This window comes from Lucilia cuprina, chromosome 2, assembly GCF_022045245.1.
Source record: "Lucilia cuprina isolate Lc7/37 chromosome 2, ASM2204524v1, whole genome shotgun sequence".
NCBI classification, from domain to species: Eukaryota; Metazoa; Arthropoda; class Insecta; order Diptera; family Calliphoridae; genus Lucilia; species Lucilia cuprina.
Window position 1 is genome coordinate 56,422,443 of NC_060950.1, and position 21,855 is coordinate 56,444,297.

At 31.4% G+C, this 21,855-nt stretch overlaps 2 protein-coding genes across 12 annotated transcripts in view; one reads left to right on the top strand and one right to left on the bottom strand.

Moving 5' to 3' along the window:
* The window catches only part of LOC111682239 (myosin-G heavy chain), an 82,685-nt gene extending 76,353 nt beyond the window's left edge, over window positions 1-6,332 (top strand). For all 10 annotated transcript variants that reach the window (XM_046952954.1, XM_046952947.1, XM_046952959.1 and 7 more), the window contains one exon: window positions 2,976-6,332. In XM_046952954.1, the coding sequence (XP_046808910.1) occupies window positions 2,976-3,494 (519 nt within the window). In that variant the 3' untranslated portion in view covers window positions 3,495-6,332. The remainder of the gene's footprint in view (window positions 1-2,975) is intronic.
* Window positions 6,333-13,212: 6,880 nt separating this feature from the next.
* LOC111682238 (diuretic hormone class 2) overlaps window positions 13,213-21,855 on the bottom strand; it is a 43,844-nt gene continuing 35,201 nt past the window's right edge. The window contains exons 2-4 of one of the 2 annotated variants that reach the window (XM_023444140.2): window positions 17,266-17,397; window positions 15,462-15,572; window positions 13,213-13,593 (exon numbers count right to left, since the gene is read on the bottom strand). In XM_023444140.2, the coding sequence (XP_023299908.2) occupies window positions 13,458-13,593; window positions 15,462-15,572; window positions 17,266-17,363 (345 nt within the window). In that variant the 5' untranslated portion in view covers window positions 17,364-17,397 and the 3' untranslated portion in view covers window positions 13,213-13,457. Of the gene's footprint in view, window positions 13,594-15,461; window positions 15,573-17,265; window positions 17,471-21,855 lie in introns of those variants that run through there. The other variant, XM_046956305.1, reaches the window with a different exon arrangement.

Consider the following 21,855-nt stretch of genomic DNA (forward strand, 5'->3'; position numbering starts at 1 on the left):
CAAAATTAACATTTAAATAGTATAAAACATAAATTTACAAATGAAAACTTTTTAAAGTTCACAACTAACAGAAGATTTAAAGTAATTTTTACTAATTTTTTACTTTATTAAAAAATTAAGTGTACAACTACTTGTGCTAGTTACTGTATTATGTTTAAAAACTCTTAATGCTTAGTTCATGACTTATTTACACAAATATTATAGTGCGTTGGCATGCTAAGGAACAACAAAAGAACTGGAATGCTTGTTGCATTAAGTCAATGATGTTGGCATGAAATTGACATTTAATATAACTAATAATCATAAAAGAGACCAGTGAATATGTTAACGGATTTAAAGATTATTAAAGAGATAACAAATGTCAGAGCAAACATATGCTGTTAAATAATGTTATACTACTTGCATATGTAAATCTGCATAAGTAATAAACTGCCTCTGGCCACAATTGGGTTTCACACAAATGTTTGAAACTTTCTCTTACTATTTCTTCAAGTTCGCTTAAAAATCATCCAACATCCAAATCCCAAATCGACTGATAACATCGCCATTACCCGTTAAAATATCTTGAAGAATCATACGCTATCAGTTACTAGCCGGTCACAAGAATTTCCCGTCTCTCATGAACCAACTGAGGACTCAGAATCAATGACCATATACAACTCTGGTTATTCGTTTTTGTAGAATGAAAAAGTACCAAAAAGTCCCCTTTTATGGGTTCTCGTCTTATTCGGGCTCTACATAATTAATTTCGTGTTTCAAAGTTCAATATTATAGAAAATTCAAAAGCACCTTCTGTAGAACGAAAAAGTACCAAAAAGTCCCTTCTTTAGGTTCTTAGCTAGTCAAGGCCCTACATGCTAAATTTCATGTTTCCAGGTTCAATATTATAGAAAATTCAAAAAGTACCTTTTGTAGAGCGAAAATGTACCAAAAAGTTCCCTTTTATGTGTTCTGATCTAATCCCTCACGAAGGTGAAGGGTATAATTACAAAGCGATCAAACTGTAGTTTCGACATGCCTATTAGACATGATTTCAATGATTATGCTAAATGCTCCATAGCAATTCTTCCAATTCAATCTATATAAATGTAGTAAAGAACGATGAGGTTTCGACCTTCTTTGGTTGCAATAAGAACTATTTGTAAACAAACTTTGGTTGCAGAGAGAGGAATTCAATCGTTTAGACAGATGTTTTTGATCATTCTTATAGTATTGATCATTAACGAAAACCCATGGAGCTCTCATTATTAAGAATGATAGGTTAGGTAAGGTTTATAAGAGGATGTATACTACATCAAAACTGAAGAAGTACACCTAGGCCACAACCGGGCTTTTTGTGTGAATGAATTAATTTTCAGTGTTCAGAAAATCAGTTTCCTGAACGTAATTCCTGAAAATCTTCTAATCAGTATTAGTCAGGAATGTTATTTCCGGAATGACATCACTTCCAATATATTTGGATCTAACTTCAACGAATGCCTGGCAGTGGCAAAGAAAGTGCTCCAGAGTTTCAGTGTCCTCTCCACACGATCTACATAAGTCTGAATCCGCATGTCTAATTTGGCATAAATGTACTCGTAATCCTGTGTATCTACTCAGAATACGTACTATCATACTAAGTTCAGAATTGCTCATTTTGAGGAGATTTTTCGTCTTGCTCTCTGTTTCATTATTCCAAGAGGTCTTATGGTCTTTAGTTCTCGAATTGTTTTGCGTTTGTCAGATTAACTGCCATTTCGCTCTTTCGTTACCGACTACTCCCGAGTTGGCTGGTACCTATATGATGTGAACCTTAAATCTGGGAGAGTATTCAGTTAAAGCTTTCTTACAATCCAATACGGTCTTAGATTTAGTTTTATCTCCTGATTGAACGCTGTTTGCGCCATATATATTCTAATCCAATTCCGTTATTGCTCGTACTTCTGCCTGAAAGCATTTGTTTTATGATTTGGTAAACGGTTGTTTATTTCTGCTTCTGGATCTTCAATATAGTACCCCAGCCCCAATTTTGAGCCATCCGTGTAACAACGGATTCCTACTAGTATTTGCTCTAATGTTCCGCTTGACCAAGACATTCTATATGAGATCAGCGTTTCAAAGTTTCCGACATATTCAGTGTCTGATATATGATCAAGCACGTCCAATGATTTTGTATAACCTTCCAATATGTCCAGTATACTTTGACCACTTTTAGCCAGTTCGCCTAAAGTAAAGAGCCGTTCGGCTGTAAGCGCTATATCTTTCTCGATATAGAGATTATTTGTAACTTATGGACTTTATGTCATTATGGACATTGCGTCTCTTAATGTTATAAAATAATATTTATGAGCATTATGACCCTTTTTGGTGAATTGTAACATCAATGGACATAATACCTTATTAAGTAACTAAACTACAACCCAATCTTATATAAAACATCATGTAACGCGCAGGTATAGGTTTGAAGAAAAAGCCCATGAAATCATCAACCAACAACCCAACCCAAATATAGAAATCATCTCAAAGGATCAAGCAAGCGTCAAAAAGAATGTGTTAGTCTGAACTGAACTGAATACAAGAATATTTAATTAAGAATCTCGAAGGAATAAAGGAAATGTAAAGATATCGAGATACGAATATATCAAGATACAAATTAGTTCTGAACCCCATTAAAACTGGAACCTCCAAAAAGGAAAACTACGGAACTAATCGTATAGTTAACACAACTCCGCATCTTTGTGCAAAACCAAGAGATGATTAAACGATTTTATAAGATATTCATGGCGATTTTCTGATTATCAAGATTACTTACAAATTTAATCATAACAATTTTAATCATAACAATTTCTAAAATTATCTCACATACATTGTATTATTTTTTTCCTATTTCTATGCACCTTTATCAAATTCATACTTATTACCATTATGAACTATTTTAATATTATCTCTTTGTTATGCAAATATATATTAATTTAAACACAATTCTTTATTTGCAGGAACGTCCACCACCGGTACCACCATCACGCAACTACACCGTTACCGGCAATACAAAACTATGTTTTCCACAAAATCGTATTATGAAAATGAATTTCCCTGAGGACACGATTACAAATCCGCCCACCGAACAATTGAAAAAAGGTGAAAGTGTAACGGTTGTTGGTGCCTCAACATGTCGTGGTCATTTGATAGTCGAACACAAAGGACAAAATTTTCATGTACCCTTTCAATATATGGAATTGGTTAGGGGACATCATCAGCAACAACAACAACAGCAGCAACAACAACAACAACATCATCACTCCCATCATCAAACGGCTAATGTCACTAATACGAATGCAAATACACAGCAAAATGCGACTAATGTTGTCAACTGCAACAGCAACAATAATAACAATGGAAACAACAACAACAATTTGGCCAATAATAACAATGTTAACAGTGGCAACAACAATAACAATGGTGCTGTTGCTAACAATGGTAATAATGTTGCAACAAGTGCAGCTGTCAAAATATAATGTTGATGGACAATGGACAATTGTAACAGCAACAACAACAACCACAGCAGTAATAATATCAACAACATTTTATGACAAAGAGTATTTGCAAATGAATGAAAGTATTAGAAAAGGGAACAAAAAGGTTTTGAAAAGATTGTCGAAGCTTGATAGAACATGAATATGGTTTGTTTTGTTTTGTTTTTTTGCGTGTTTGGGTGCCTACGTAAACACTAGATATCTGACCTGGTCAACAGTGGGAGATATTCATAAAGAAATTGGTATTAAATAATAGTCACCGATGAGAAAAATTTCCATAATGAAATCAAAAGTATTTCGGGATCCAAACCTGTATTAGGGAAACACTAATAGGTCGATAGTATTTAAATCAAAATATTTCGAAGTTGAGTAAAATAAATCTAGATTTCCTTTTGTTACACTTTAGCATGTTATGCTCTAAATTTTGTTATTATATTTATTAATATTTCTTACCACTGTCAACTTATATTGTGCACCATCTGATGATTAAACAAATACTTACGCATCTAATCCATGTTGCACCTACAAACTCATTATTTTACTCTGAAGAATAGGGTGTACACATTTTTGTTATGAAATACATATTGCTATACCGTTTATCGGCAAATTACCTGCAGTCAATCTAATCAAATCGGATTATTTAATAATTGTATTAAATTTTTCTAACTAAAAGTTTCTAAGGACCTCTAGAGATCTACGGATACCCATTTAAGTACTGTTGCTTTGAGTGAAAGTCAAATTTTTAATTTGTTATCAGATTTTGATCAAATGTCTAGAAAATATGTAATAACTTTTAAAGGTTCCAACTTCTGGAAGCGTTTATATAATTCAATGTTAAATATAATTTCTAGACCTACATTTCAGACGTAACTTTACGGTACGTACAGGATTCTTTAATGAAAAATCCTAAATATTTATAAAAACTCGATCTTTAATTTACATGATTATCGTGTTCCAGTTCATATGGCAACATTGATTCTCATCGGTATTTGTCTGGGTTGATCCGATCTCAAAAATTGAGCGATTTCTTTATATGTTCATAATTGATACGCTTCAGGTATTGAGGACGCTAGATTTCTTGCGTTTAACGACAAAATAACTAAAAGGAGCCTTCGTATCCGTCAGACATATATATTCCCTTTGTATTTTTAATTGTTCTTCAATCCCCTTGCAGGGTCAAAGACCTTTGAAACCAGTTGATTCTTGAGTTTTATTTTGGACCTCTTTGCTATTTGTCTGGTTTGATCTGGTCTTAATTCTTGTGATTTCATATTTCCGAATTTTATAATACTTTAGGAATTAACTATAATAACTATATTAAAAAGAGCTTTCGTACCCTTCATTTCCATTCGACTTCTTATTGTTCTACATTCTCTTTTCATGGTCAAAGCCCTCTTAAAACAGTTAAGGACGCTAGATTTCTTGAGTTTTACTTTGGATCTCTTTGGTATTTGTCTAGTTTGATCCGGTCTCAATTATTGAGTGATTTCTTCATATTTCCGTATTTTGTAATGCTTTAGGCATTAAGAACGCTAGATTTCTTGCATTCGACGACATAATGACTTTACCAAAGAGAGCCTTCGTACCCATCAATTCTTTTTGTTCCATATGACTTTTTATTTGTTCTTCATTCCCTTCCTCTAAAAGTCCTCTAAAATCTGTTGAGGACGCTGGATTTCATAAGTTTAACAACATAATAACTATATTGAAGATAGCTTTTGTACCCGTCGTCCCGTTTGATCTTTTTATTCCAATTGACTTCATATTTGTTCTACGTTTCCCTTGCAGGGTCACAGGCCTTCAAACCCCGTTTTGACTAGGTTTTTCTCATTAGTCTAACAAAATCTCCACACCACAGAGATGATGTTGATGTCATAGTTTGAAAGTGCTGACGAGGTATCTGCCTAGTTGGGATCACAGTAAATCTAGTTGCACTCAAAAACAGAGCTTCAGTACCCTTAGATTTATGTCTTTATTAATACCAGTAAGTTTGTATCGGTTATGCTTATCAGTCTGTTGGACCCAATACCAATACAAACTACTATCGTGATATCCGAATTATTAGGTCCAGTGCTCTTAAAACATTGAAAACATGTCACTAATAGAGGACGTTCATATATCACTCATTAGCTCTTAATGCTGAGGATTGACGTTTTGAGATAAGTGAATCATGTTGGTGTAAATTTTAAGGAATCAAAAGCTATTGACGTTCTAGACATGAAAATACAATATGATGTCCATAGGACCGAACACATTTTTAAGGTTGTAAGAAATACTTCACTTCATCTGATCTTCTAACTATGTACATCAGTTATATTCGATCAAAAATGGAATATAACTCTCATATATGAGCAAATGCTTTAAATTTTAGTTTAAAGTTTCTAGACCGGGTACAGGAAAGGGCAAAAGTACTTATCGGTGACAGTATTGTTTATCTGGTGGCAAATTTACAAAAATCTTCATAAACACTATATCCTCCCACCCATAGTATAGTTTTCTAGTAAGAGTCATCATACAACCAGATTTGACATTATCAAATTTGACTTTAATCTTCTTAAGTTTGATTATCACAAGTGTCATAATAATTATACTCGAACTTCAAAAAATTTTGCGAAAAATAAAAAAAGCCACCCTAATATTCACAGATATGAACATATTAAGACTGTAAATATTATATACTCGTAATCGTATTCGTAATTATAGAAATTTATTTTAAAACGTTGTCTAAAAATTTTAATTAAAATGAATTCTTCAATATTTTAAAAAAATAAGAAAAAAAAAATGTTTTATTTTAATTAGTTTTTAGTTACAACAAAAATACATACAAATAATAGAATTAAACATATAATCCACATAAAATTAACATTATAACGATTAAAACAAAATATTAAAATAAAAATAAATAATTATTAAATTTGTATAAATTTATATTTACAAAATTAATTAAATAAGTATTATTACTTGAAATCTTAACAGTTGTTCAAGTTTATCCTTTTAATTAATATTCCTTTAAGTGCCAATTGATTATAGATTTTTAAACCAACATCCCAACCAAGTTCTTCCATTAATTGTTTAAACAATTGTTTTTTTTTAAGAAAGAAGCTGCTTAAATACAAAGTTTATTTTGTAAAGTATTAATTGATATATTTTTTAAGCAAATATATATTAAGATTTTGAATTTGTCTTATTTTCAATATATAATCTTTAGTTTGTAAGAATTATGGTATTTTTTTATATGCAAATAAATATTCATTTAATAAAATTTTGATTTCAATATTAATGTTTTGTTGTAGTTAATTTGTAGGGTAAATATGAACCGATCCTTAGAAAATTACGCAAGGATTTTTTGGGTATTTTGAAGCCGGTAATAAGCGCTATATATTCATTTATTTAATGGGATTTTTATGAGTGGTAGGGTCAATTATGGACCGATTCCCTTAAACGGCAGAACGATTGAGTACTCAAGCTATCTAATCTCTGACCATTGGATGGCCTCTGTTGATTCGGCAACAGCACATAGAGACGTAACCGGTGGACCGAAATACGATCCATCAATAAGGCGTAGACATTGTTCTTACTCACAGGGACACACTGTGGTAATACTGATACGACAATGGAAAGAAAATTCAATGGTGTCATATGTATATGATACCATCATCATTCAACCCAGCGAAAAACATACGACATATGCATTAGGTAGACGGGTGGGGTAAGGCCTGTCGAACCTCACATTCATCCCGTACCATATACAATTAATACCAACTCATTTCCAACGCTTAGTCCTACAGTCACTCGTCAGTCACTCTTTTCGGCAACAGCACCGAACTTATCCCGAAATATTAACTTTATCATGCATCAGACTTTTAACCGCCATTTACTCTCCCCGCGAATTTGGGTTTAAACCACAGCCACTACGTGGATTCCGAAGGAACCTCAACCAACTGACCAGCCAGGACCTGTGGGCAACTGGCCATCGCAGTAGTACCAGATTATACGGTGCTCTGGTCTGACCTCTGGCAATCTATGCAAGGACTAAGCCAAGCAGTAGTTGGTTAGTTAGATAGTTAGTTGGTTGGTTGGTTAGTTAGTTAGTTAGTTAGTTAGTTAGTTAGTTAGTTAGTTAGTTATTTAGTTAGTTAGTTATTTAGTTAGTTATTTAGTTAGTTAGTTAGTTAGTTAGTTAGTTAGTTAGTTAGTTAGTTAGTTATTTAGTTAGTTAGTTAGTTAGTTAGTTAGTTAGTTAGTTAGTTAGTAAGTTAGTTAGTTAGTTAGTTAGTTAGTTACTTAGTTAGTTAGTTAGTTGGAGGAGGTATCACTCATCAAATCTCGAAAAAAAATTGTACTGTGGGTCTTGTTTGTTAGTCAAACCCGCAACCTCCGGACTATACGAAAACTACTTGTTCAGCTATAGGGAGTTTTTTTTTCATAAAATATTAATTAAAAATTATTAAATTCTATAGAGTATAGAAAAAATCTGATTAAGATAATTAGTTTCAAACTTTAAAAAGATTTCATGATTTCTTTAATTTACAATTAATTCTATGAACTTTGATTATATACATCATTTCCCTTGTAGCTTCTCTAAGTAATACATTATTTCATCTTAAATGTACAACCAAATAAAATTGTTAACTAAAATAAATATATTTTATTGAAATTAATCCTTAGAGTACAAAAACGGATAAATAATGATACAAAGAAACAATTGCTAAATCCATAAAATAAACTTCAACTAAAATTCGTTTGCAATTACTTAACACAATAATTTATTAAGAAAGTTTAATTTCACCTTAAGGATACAAAACCTCAAACAGTATTAAGTAACTTTGGTTAAAGTATTGAAATATTAAATCTACTCGTTAACCATTTAAAATACAACAACTGCATACATACTTACATATACATATGTATGTAAAAATGTCTGCTTATAATAAAGAATATTCTGGTTGATCCTTAAAATGTTAGGCGTTTCATAACAAATTGAATAGATTTCTTTGATGACACAATATGAAAATCCTTACAATGCAAATGTTGAGACACAATGAATTATTAAAATATATTTAAGCTAGTTGTTGAAATGTGTGCGAGAGTGTGTGTTTATGTCTAAAATGAATTTTATTTCAATTTTTTAATGGATTTTCCAAGATTTTATGATAAAATCAAGGAAATGTTCATTTTAAACTGACAATCAGATATAACATAATTTTTACATATTTGGAGGACTGATTCTGAACAGAAAATTAATGTTAAATTCTAAGGCTAAACTAAAGTTATATATTCTCTAAGAATCTGAATTTTAACCTACACCTATCCAAAGGTATTTAAAAAATCCAGCTAAGTCAAAAGCTCTTTGCTGGAACCTAAGGTCGAAAATTCAAAATTATTTATCAAATCATACTGGCAAACCTTTTATTAATATGAAGGAAAAGCATCATCTATCAATATTCCTCCAATATTCAGTACCTACACGTAGTATGATGTTGATATGGCCATATACTTAAGAACTTCAGTAGATAAATACTCTCTTTCTGATTTTCAACAATCATCCATTAAAAGTAAGTCTGTTGACACTGCTCTTTACTCTTTGGTAGGAAATATCAAAATATCTATTAGCTTTTCTATCAAATATCCATTAATGGATCTTTTTTTAATGTGAAATCGGGTCATATTTGACATACCATATATAATACGGATCTTGATAATTCCGTTATAGATTCTAAGGTTTCCAAAAGTACGCTAAGAGTGCTCCTCTGGATAATGTTATTGTAAAATGTGGCATTTAAAAGTGTTCTCATGAGATTTGTGTTCTGTACAAGGGCCCTAGGTACGCATTTGGGTATTAACCTCAGAACGTCTTTGTTAAGCCAATTATATTCGATTGAGTGGTTGTTTAGTGGCAATCATAGAACAAATCATCATCTAGAATAGGTAATGGGATCCTTTGCTTTTCTTATTACTGGTGCTATGAGAACAAATCCCTCTAAGATTCAATTTATTCCGATAAACTGGCTACTGGTTGAAATTTATGTTCACCTTCTTTTAAAAGAAGATTCCTGTTTCTTATCTCCATGTTTCCAGTCACACCAATTCGTTTAATTTCTCTGTTTATACACCGGCTTTCAAAATATTAAGTCACATCTCTATTGAATAATTCGGACAGAGATATCTTGTAGACTTCAAAATGAATGTAGTATTCTTTAAGCTGAAATATAAGCGATTCAAATATCAGATATATCAAAGAGATATCCTGAACTATATTGAAAGTCAAGCTGGTATTCCCTGATCGGTATGCATTCTACAACTAAACTAGTCATGAATACCTGGCTTCTGAATACCTGATATAGAATAGTGTTCTTATATGGGTATTGGGACATGGAAATAGTTATTTTACGGTAGCCAATCAATATGAATTTGATATAGAACGATTTCGAGGTGTTCAAAATCTAGCCGTTATGAACTGTGTATCAAAAAGGCAGAGAACCTTACTGCGCTATCCATATAAGTATGGATATATTTATCCCATAGCCATACAAAGGTCTCAGTTAGGTACCATTATAGTTTCAACAATAATGTTAGACGCTTAGAGCTCATTGCCTGCGATCAGTCAAGTAGGGTCGAAGAAACTTCGTTTTGAACGGAACACTCTACTCGTCAGATATTTTATTATATATTATAAACTTCGTTTTGAACGGAACAATCTACTCGTCAGATATTTTATTATATATTATAAATATCAGCATTTCATTAGACCAAACCCAGATATCTCACCAAGGTTAAATATGAAGTAGCTACCAAGAAAGCTTAACAGCTAGAGCAGTTTCTTCCTTTATTCTATTTTTGCAAACTTTGACTTCATTGAAAGGAAGTCCTATCCGACTTACATGTCTGCCGGGCACCTAATGCCCAGCTAATAGTACTATCAACCTCGATATATCGCGTCTGCTCCGTATAAGGTGTCTTGTGTATTTTTCATGGAATGAGGGCCAAAATAACATGGCTCCTTTATATGAATTTAGATTATTCCACCTATTTTCAGCCTTTTGAAGAAAGATACTGATTTTGATTAAACGTAGCGGAGTTGCAACTGAAACGTCGTTGGATATATCAAACATGATCTTGCGCAGGGTCCCAAACAAGGATAATGTCAGACAAGCGACCCAGCAGATCTATAGGTAGGATATGCAATATAGTGTTCAGAGCTTCTGAAAGACTAGTTCTTAGAACAGCGGTTATTCCAATGCATACTGATACTAAACTTCGTATTGACAATCTACAACAAACTTCTGCTAAGTTGAAGTCCACCATACAAGAGATCCGTATGTAAATATGGGACTATATATTATATCATCTTACGATAGATATAGTAGGCGACCGTTGCTTTCTTGACTCTGTGCTAGATGTTGAGTTTCTAGAATAATTCCAAGATATTTAGCATTGTTCGATTAGGGGATTTCACAGTTCTTTAACCGCGGCAAGATATAGATTTTAATCTTGTTCTCTGTTGTGAATAGTAGCAGTTCTTTTTTGTTTGGGTTTACTTATACTTATAGTTCAATAGATCCAGACCTGGAGATTTGAATGGGTAGAAACTAAATAACTATGAAACCTGGAAAACCATTTCCGCCAAGTTTTGTACTCTAATGTCAAAGAGGATCCTGATGATTTGGATAGAGAAAGGTGATATACACTTATGCAATTTGCAACATTTTCAGTAAAATAGCATCCAGTCCTGGTGATATGAATCGGTATAAACTAAATAACTAGGAAACTAATATCAAAGAGGATCCAATTGTGATTTGAGAGCGAAGGGTTTTTTCTTATTTCTCTTATTATATTACTAGCTTCTCAGCATTTCTTTCTTATCTATTATATTATCTATTTTCTAAATAGTCGCAAACAAAAAGACTGTAAGACGTAAGTGTATTGGGTTTAAAGGTCCCTGTTTTTTCTATTTTCTTAACAAATGGACTTTTAGACCTTCATAAGTGTATTGGTGAAACTCAATGTGTTACTTCAGCCTGACGAACCTAAAACCTTAAGCTGTTTTGTGGAACCGAATATGATCTTGAATAGGAAAACTTCGTGGTCATTAAGGTCATCATTATTGGTTTAATGTGGCGTCAGAAAATTGTTTATAAGAAATCTGTTGACGATGTTTTCAAAGTGTTGCATCAGCCTGACGAACATAAAACCTTAAGCTGCTTTGTGGAACAGATTATGATCTTGGATAGGAAAACATCGTCGTCATTAAGGTCAACATTATTGGTCCATTGTGGCGTCATAACGATGGAACCACGTATCCAAATGTTTTCAAAGTGTTGCTTCAGCCTGACGAACATAAACATTATCGTCTTTAAGGAGATCATTATTGGTTCGATGTGGCGTCAGAACGCTAAAAGTACGTATCCAAAAGAAATTGTTTATCAGAAATCTGTTGACCCTAATATTGACGATGTTTTCAAAGTGTTGCTTCAGCCTGACGAACCTAAAACCTTAAGCTGCTTTGTGGAACAGATGATGATTTAGAATAGGAAAACATAATCGTCTTTAAGAAGATCATTCTGACGTCAGAAAGCTGAAACCACGTATCCAACAGAAATTGTTTATCAGAAATCTATTGACACTAATGCTGACGATGTTTTCAAAGTGGCTAAATAATGCTGCAACGTAATCAGGATATAATCAGGATAAAATGTTGTACCTACCATGAACCAGCTTCTTATATGATACGAAATAATGCAAGACTTTATTTCAAGAGTTTTCTAAATGTATTCTTTATTGATAATTTAATTTAAATAATACTCTGTTCACGTTCAAGATTTTCGAAAATTTAAACTTAATACATTTAAATTTGATTTAACTTTGTTTTAATATATACAAACTTTTAAAAAGGGGGTGGGGGAAATAGTTTGTTTTGCTAAGTTGTGTTAAAATGATTAAATATCGCTTACGTTAAATCGGCAATGAAAGTAATTCATTACTAATTTTATGGAAGTACTTATTTGTAAGCAAGTTTTATTAAATCTATGCAACACTTAAGTTGGCAAACTTTTTAAATAAAAATACAAATTTGTGCTGGTATTTTTTCAATAATTATTTTTGAAAGTGTTATTTATTTGTTTTACAACTTTGTTCATTAATTATAATTTAAATGTGTGTAAAACTAAAACTTAATTTTAAATAATTTAAAAAGAGAAACAAGAAAATATTTTATTTTTTATTTAAAAAACTAAAATAAAACTTCTTTCGAGGGGACCATGTTTTTTCTTCTTCATCTTCTTATTTTATGTAAATGTGTTTGACAATTTTTGTTTAACATACAATAAATAGTTTTTGTTTTACTTAAATACTAAAAAATAGTACAATTTCTACTTAAAAGATTTTTTGAACATTTATAAATGTCGTTTTTATTTTTTTTATAAATTATTTTGATTTACAATAAAGTTTTTTATAAAACTTATAAATTTAAGGAACCAAGCTTTTTTTTTTTATTAGTTTTTCATTTAGTTTTAGCACAATTATATGTATATATCGTTTTTTATTAAATATATTTTCTCTAAATAAATAATTTTTTTTGGAGCAACTGTTTAACATTTGATTTTTGTGCAGTTAATTTGTTTAAATTTTGTGTGTTTATTTTTGTAATTTTTATATACACAATTTTTAACTAATAATTTATGGAAATAATATTAAACTTAATATTGTTTTTTTTTTAATTTTTGTTTAACATTAAAATCTAGACATCATTCCAATTGTTTTAATTTTTTCTCTTTTTGTTTGTATTTGCTATATATATGGTTATGTTTTTACTATTTTTTCTCTAAGCGCTGGGACGTTTTCGTGTTTGTCATAATTCACTGTTATTGTTCAGTAGGGGTTTAATCGTTTTCTGGGTTTCGGGGTTAGGGAGCGTTGGCTAAAAATATACTTTATCTCTTAATCAACTTAAGCTTCGGTTTCCGAACGTCTCCTTCGGCCTGGACCACCGGGGAAATTAGCCGCAGCCAGACCCATGCGATGTTTCGCTTCTTGGGTACCGGAATAACCGCGTGCTAAACCAAAGTCAACGGTACGTTTAGAACTGAAAATTAAAAAAAAAAATTAACAATATTTTATAAGATAAATATAGCTAAACCAAGAATATTAAACTAGACTATAAGCTATAGACAATTTAAAAGCCTAGACTAAAGTCTAGACTATGGGCTAATCTTTATAGTAGACTATAGGGTAGACTAAAGACTTGACGAAAGAAGAGACTAAAGACTAGACTAAAGACGAGACTGTAGGCAAGACTATAGATTTGACTATAGATTGGACAACAAACTACATTTTATACTAAACTATATACTAGAGTCTAGTCTAAAGAATAGACTTTAGACTAGACTATAGACTAGACTATAGACTAGACTATAGACTAGACTATAGACTAGACTATAGACTAGACTATAGACTAGACTATAGACTAGACTATAGACAAGACTATAGACTAGACTATAGACTAGACTATAGACTAGACTATAGACTAGACTATAGGCTAGATTATACACTAGACTATAGACTAAACTATACACAAGACTATAGAATAGTCTATAGAATAGACTATAGACTAGACTATAGACAAGACTATAGAATAGATTATGGACTGAAATGTAGACTATACTAAACTTTAGATTAGACTATAGACTAAACTATACTATATACCAATCTGTGGCCTCCGGTAGGTTAGTGGTTAGTGTTCGATTCCCACCCGTGGCACTGGTTAAGGAGCGCACAACAGGCTCGATAGAGGCATAGGTGTATTTCTTCGGATATGATGTGTATACATCCTCTTTTCAAACTAACTATCTACCTAACTAACTAACTAACTATCTAACTAACTAACTAACTAACTAACTAACTAACTAAATAACTAACTAACTAACTAACTAACTAACTAACTAACTAACTAACTAAATAACTAACTAAATAACTAACTATATACCGATCTATAGACTCATTTTTAGATTAGTCTATACAAGACTTTATATAAGACTTTAGACTAGACTGTAGACTAGACTATGCACTAGACTTTAGACTAGACTTTACACTATACTATAGATTAGACTACTCTTCACTAGACTAGACTATATACCAATCTATAGACTTCTTTTTGGATTAGTCTTAACTACACTTTATATAAGAGTATAGACTAAACTGTATACTAGACTATAGACCAGACTTTAGACTAGACTTAGACTAGATTTTAGACTAGACTTTAAATTTGACTTTAGACTAGACTTAAGGCTAGACTATATAATAGACTATAATCTATACTATAGACTAGATTATAGACTAGACTATAGACTTGACTATAGACTAGACTTTAGACTAGACTATAGACTAGACTATAGATTAGACTTTAGACTAGTCTATAGACTAGACTATAGACTAGACTATAGACTAGACTAAAGATTAAACTAGACTATAGATTAGACTAGACTATAGATTAGACTATAGACTATAATATAGACTAGACTATAGACTAGACTTTAGACTAGACTATAGACTATAGATTAGACTATAGACTAGACTATAAACTAAACTATAGACTAGATTACATACTACACTTTAGTCTTGATCATAAACTAAGAGATATTCTTTCTAAGTGTTAAAACGGCGATTTATCGATGAGTTGTTAGAGATTTTTGACAATCTTGAAGCATCAGGCGCGGATCCATGGGGTGAGAAAAAGGGAAATAATCAAGATAATTAGAAAATTATTTGTTTTTTACACACACAGTCTCTTTAAATTTTAACTTTTATATTTTCACCTTAAAGTAACAAATTTAAATATTTCCTAAGACACGTTAATAATATATATTCACTGAACCCTAAAACACGCACCAGCTAATAAATATGATTCAAACAACAGCAAGGAAAACTTAAACTGAAAAATAAAGTTCAACTTACTTTTCCAAATCATTACGGGCTCTCATTATAGTTTGTCCAAAACGTGCCATTAATTCCATTAGAATGTCATCCGGTACTTCTTCCAATTCATTGTAGTATCCATTACTTTGACTACAATTGTAGTTGTTGTTGTGTGTGGTTATTGTCATTGTGTTGTGTTGTTTGGAGGGTTCGAAGGACCAACAAATAAGAAATGTTTTGTTGTAGAAAAACATTAGTTAAAAGAAACAAGTAAAGGAAACGTGTGAATTGTTGTGGAAAATAAGTAGGTAAGTAAAAATTTCATAAATAATTATATTAATGTTTTTGTTATTTTAAAGTTTTGTACCAAATGTAGTTAATAAGCAGCTCTTTTAAATGTTGCTTTTGCAAAATATGAGAATATTTAAATACTTTTTAGAATTAAGAAAATATCTAAGAAGACAACTTAATAAGATTATATTTTACATTTGTTTATTAAAGAAATTAAATGTTTGGAAAAATTTAAGTCAATGGCAAACATACTCTAGTTTCCAAATAATCTGTCTAATGTATTTCCGTTGGATATTACATAAGGAAAATACAATTATAAAACTTTTTGATATATAGTGAAATTTATAGACTAGACTAGACTAGACTATAGACTACTATAGACTAGACTATAGACTAGACAATAGACTAGATTATAGTCTAGTCTATAGTCTAGTCTATAGTCTAGTCTATAGTCTAGTCTATAGTCTAGTCTATAGTCTAGTCTATAGTCTAGTCTATAGTCTAGTCTATAGTCTAGTCTATAGTCTAGTCTATAGTCTAGTCTATAGTCTAGTCTATAGTATAGTCTATAGTCTAGTCTTTAGTCTAGTCTTTAGTCTAGTCTTTAGTCTAGTCTATAGTATAGTCTATTGTCTAGTCTATAGTCTAGTCTATAGTCTAGTCTATAGTCTAGTCTATAGTCTCTTCTATAGTCTAGTCTATAGTCTCTTCTATAGTCTAGTTTATAGTCTAGTGTATAGTCCATTGTATAGTCTAGTCTACAGTCTAGTCTATAGTAATGTCTACAGTCTAGTCTATGTTTTAGTCTACAGTCTAGTCAATACTCTAGTCTATAGTCTAGTCTGTAGTCTAGTCTATAGTCTAGCCTATAGTCTAGTCTATAGTCTAGTCTGTAGTCTAGTCTATAGTCTAGTCTATAGTCTAGTCTATAGTCTAGTCTATAGTCTAGTCTGTAGTCTAGTCTATAGTCTAGTATTCTTTTTCCTCGTCTGCAGCATATTCTATAGTCCAGTCTATTGGATAGTCTATAGTCTAGTCTTTAGTTTAGTCTATTGTCTCCTCTATAGTTTAGTCTTTAGTACAGTCTACAGGATAGTCCATAATCTAGTCTATAGTATAGTCTATAGTCTAGTCTATAGTCCAGTCCATGGTATAGTCTATAGTCTAGTCTAAATTATAGCCTAGAGTTTAGTCTATGATTTAATTTAGTCTTTAGTATGGTGTATAATATAATCTGTATAAAGCTGCAAAAGTATTTGGAAAACAAATGCATTTAATTTTCTTTAAAACAACCGAATACACTTTTGCCTTTTCATTTATAATTAATAAAAATTTTCATTTAAGTATAATTCATTCATTTCAATACAAACATCTTACTCATTGAAATATAATTTTGTTTCCAAAAACACTTAAAATAATAAATCATACTTATACTTCAGTTATTTCACTATTAACTCTAACATATGAAATGTTATATATTTTTTTTTCTTTGTCAGAAATGATGATCACAATGATGATTATTTTAATTAAAATTTCTTATAAAAAATACCACTACCTTGGCATGGGTGCTGCCTCTGCGTAGGAGACCAACCACAAGCACAGCAACACTGCTGACAAAATACAACCAACGAATTTCTTTTGTGTCATCATATTTGGTGTTTTGTCCTTGCGAGCAAGTACTTTGCTAAAAATAATAAAAGAAAAGGATTTTTAGAGTTGCTTGAGTGTGTGTGTGTGGGAGTGCGTTGAAACAAAGATGAAAACTGTAAGTAAAAAAGAAATACAAAAAAATATGAGATTAATATTATGACTGTGTAATATAAACGTTTTTTCTATTATTTCAAGTATTTTAATCTAATGTAGTAGATAGTACTTGAAAATAAAAATAATAAAGTATTGCTGTTTTTAAAAATCAACAATTATATAATGGGAATTTAAGCTGTCAAACTGTATACTTTTATAGTTATAAAGATACAGTAAAAAGTATAATTGGTTAGTGTGTAGATAGGGTGTATTGTAAAAACAACGAAAATAACCAAAAAGTCACTCAATCTGGAGGAAATTGTATACGAGATGCGACTATGGCGGCCTCAACCAAAACACGTAAAAATCGGGTAGTGTCTAGACCCGACATCGGCAGAGAGTAAAACATAAGTTCTCTTACTGGTTTTTATGGTTTTTTATACATGTGTAAGCATACATGCTTGTGATATTTAGAGTGCAAGAAAGCTCTTTGCTGGTCAGGGGTCTAGACTATAAAGAGGGTGAAGTAAAGATCTGCCAAAGTACAATTTCTTTTGACTGTGATAGTATTATCAGATTTCATCAGCTTATAATAGATAGAAAAGTTTTTTCCTCCAAAAAATACTGAATATTACTTAAGCGCCATGGATATTTCGCTTTGGTGTTGATTCAGCTGCTTTCGGGTTATTGTAATGGGACCACGCTAAGTCGCAAGTAATACATCGGTTATACAAAATCTTTCGAAACACAATTTTCCTTTAGATTCCACAACAAAAGAATCTTCGCTCCAAAACTACCCGAGTCATAGTCTATTGTCTAGTCGGTCAAAGATTGTCAATCTAGCTACAGCTGTATTAACCAAAAGTTTTTTTCGTCAGAAAAGAACTCTTGGTCACTGTCAAATTGTTAAAACAACAATTTTCCTGGTTTCTTGTGGTTCATTTAAGTGAAATCAAATATCTTTATTTTTCATTATTCTCCTACTATTGATATTTAAAACAAACATTCATTTTGTAATAGTTTAAAGTGTTACATTACAACATAATATTACATTACAGATGTTTTCATTAACAACAACTTGCACTCTATTCAAATTTGGTCACATGAATCCTTGTCACGTCCCCGTATCGATTCTCAGTTACTTGTCAATATCGATGATATAGAAAAAAAAACTGAGTGATCTGAGCTATTGATTGAGCTATCATAAAGGGATACATTGACGTTTTATAAAACTGCTGAACCTAATAATATTGTGGGTGTTATAAAAACAAAGGTTTTCTTAAGATATGCTAATGACGACACTAAAAGTGATAATGTAGTAATGATGATAATATTTTGTCCTTGTTTTTTATATTTTACAAATGAATGGGAAGTGCATTCATATCAGCGATACTATTACCTGCACTACAGTGAACATTGTTCATTTTGCAGAATTTTTCATGGCGGAATATGTTTCTAACAAACGATTGACTTCTAAAGTTGAAATACTTCATTAAGATATGAAGGAAATTGTGAAATAATGTTAAGTCAATACTTTTGGACACACTGACTATATCACGTATTAAGTTATTTATATTAACTTAACTATTTATCCAAGTGAAATATTAATTAATTTTAAACTAGACGTGTATAATTGAACTAGCACGTGTTTGTATCTGAGAAATAATTAATTAATACAAATAATTACAATAATTTTGCAGTTAAAAACAATTTGTATTTATTTATCTTATCAAAGGTATAATGACAAATCGTTAGTAAATGCAAATATTTATTAAAATAACATTTTTTTTTTTTTTTGCTCAACACATGCCTGATTAAATATTGGAATTAGTGTTGTTTAGAATGGATGGACAAATGTTTAGAATGTGAAAACATAATACGTACAAACAAATATTTTATCATGTTTTATATGGTGGTATTAATCTGATGGAATCTAATTGTGGGAAGTTCTTAAATTGTGACCAAAGGAGTACAACTGTTATTATTTAGGCGAACTGTTGTAGAGTCATAAGTCATAGTGATCAAAGAAAACATAAGGAAATCTAACTAACTAACTAACTAACTAACCTACTAACTAACTAACTAACTAACTAACTAACTAACTAACTAACTAACTAATTAATTAACTAACTAACTAACTAACTAACTAACTAACTAACTAACTAACTAACTAACTAACTAACTAACTAACTAACTTACTAACTAACTAACTAACTAACTAACTTACTAACTAACTAACTAACTAACTAACTAACTACATAACTAACTACATAACTAATTAATTAACTAACTCACTAACTAACTAACTAACTAACTAACTAACTAACTAACTAACTAACTAACTAACTAACTAACAGATACAGTATTATTCACTAAATACAATATCGTCCGCTGTTCAGTTTTCTGGACTTCATCCGAAGAATCAGTGTTCGTGGGGGATATTATTCCGAAAAAATATATCTTTCAAGCAATATTAAATACAATTTCAGTGAAAGTCTGTCAAAGGCAAAGAAAGAGCTCTAGATGTCCAATGTCTTCTCTACATACTCTACATTCGGCAGTATCAGCTCATCCAATTTTATGAATACGTACTACCAAACCTCAGACTTCCTAATTTTTAGAAGGAGTGTTAACCTATAAGATCTTTGTAGTACTATCCAGCATTTCATTATCCTAAGAAGCCTTAGAGGTTTTTTCCATCCATAGTTTTAATTTTGTTTTTGCGTGAAATGGTTTTTCATTCGTCAAGTTAACTATTTCGAAACTCCCTTCTCTAAAAAGCTATTACATTCGTTCTTTTTTTTGGCAACTGCTCCCGAGTGGCCTGGTAACCACATGGGAGAGTATTCGTTTAAAGCATTCTCACAATACAGTTTTAGATTTAACGCTTGTACCCGATATTACCCCAATGGCCCTATTGTAGTCTAATCAAATGTACGCATTCCATTATTACTTGAATTTCTGTCTGGAAGCTAGTGTTAGGATTATGTCAACGAGGGTATACATACATATATATTTCTGGTTCTAAAATATTGAACCCTAGGATCGCTTCTGTATCCATCCATATAGCAACGAACTGCTAAAGGGCATTTTGAAATATTTATAATAATGGACCTTGACTAAAATATAGTTGATTGAAAACCTACTTTGTCCCCCAATTAAGAGTCATCCTTTTAGGAATGGATATCTGCGGGTATTTGCTTAAATGTTACACTTCACTAAGTCTTTCTATGTGGGTTCAGGTCAAGTCCAATGATTGTGTATAGACTTCCAATGTGTCCAGACTTCCATGACGTGCCATATAATCGCTTTTTGGGAGTTCGACTAAAGTTATGAGCCATTAGGCTGTAAGTATACCTTGTATACAAATGTGTCAATGGATGGAATATCTAGCACCACTTATACCCAAGATTCTTGTACGCTGAACTCCCTGTAGATTATTGAATTTGCTAGAATTGATCGACGAAGTACTTTATTACCACTTCAAAAGTCGAACTAAGTGAATTTATCTACCTTCTGTGGAAGTGATGTTTATTGACTTCCAAAGAAGCGAAAAGAATCAAATTTTGTTTAAAATTTAAAGTACACATTTTTGTACTGAATTTTTATACCCTACACCACTATAGTGGGGAGGGTATTATACGTTTGTGCTGATGTTTGTAACATACAAAAATATTGGTCCAATACCCACCTTAAAGTATACCGATCGATTCAGAATCATTTTCTGAGTAAACCTTGTGCGCAAGGTACAGGCCGCAATTTTCAAGATAATTTGATGAAATTTGGACCAAGCATGTTTTTTGGTACAGGGACAAAGCCTATTGAAAATGGTTGAAATCGGTCCATTATTTCACCTAGCCCCCATACAACCGTACCTCCCGATTTGAATCAAATCGGGAGGTACGGTTGTATGGGGGCTAGGTGAAATAATGGACCGATTTTATTGCCATAATTACGTCAAATATTGTATTATCTCTCTAAAAATTGGCATAAATAAGTTTTACATAAGTATTTATGACACTGCAGATTTTCGTAAGGATCGGCCCTTGTTTGACCCTAGCCCCCATACAAACCCCCCTTCAAAAAAATGTCTTAAACGTCTAAAATTGACTTGTAACCATTTGTATCGTAATGAAACTCAACAAAACTAACTGTTATTTAAAAATATATCCTTTTCACAAATTTACCGAGGATCGGCCCAATTTGACCTATATAAAGCCTCATTTAGAAATTTTAGTTTTTTTTATCAATAAATTGCTTACATATTTTGGAAAAATATTCAACATAAAAGTTTCTTTATAAAAAGTAAAAATTTTAAAAATATACTCATGGTGTAGGGTATTATATGGTCGGCCATGCCCGACTATACTTTCCTACTTGTTTTAGTTAAATTCATTTT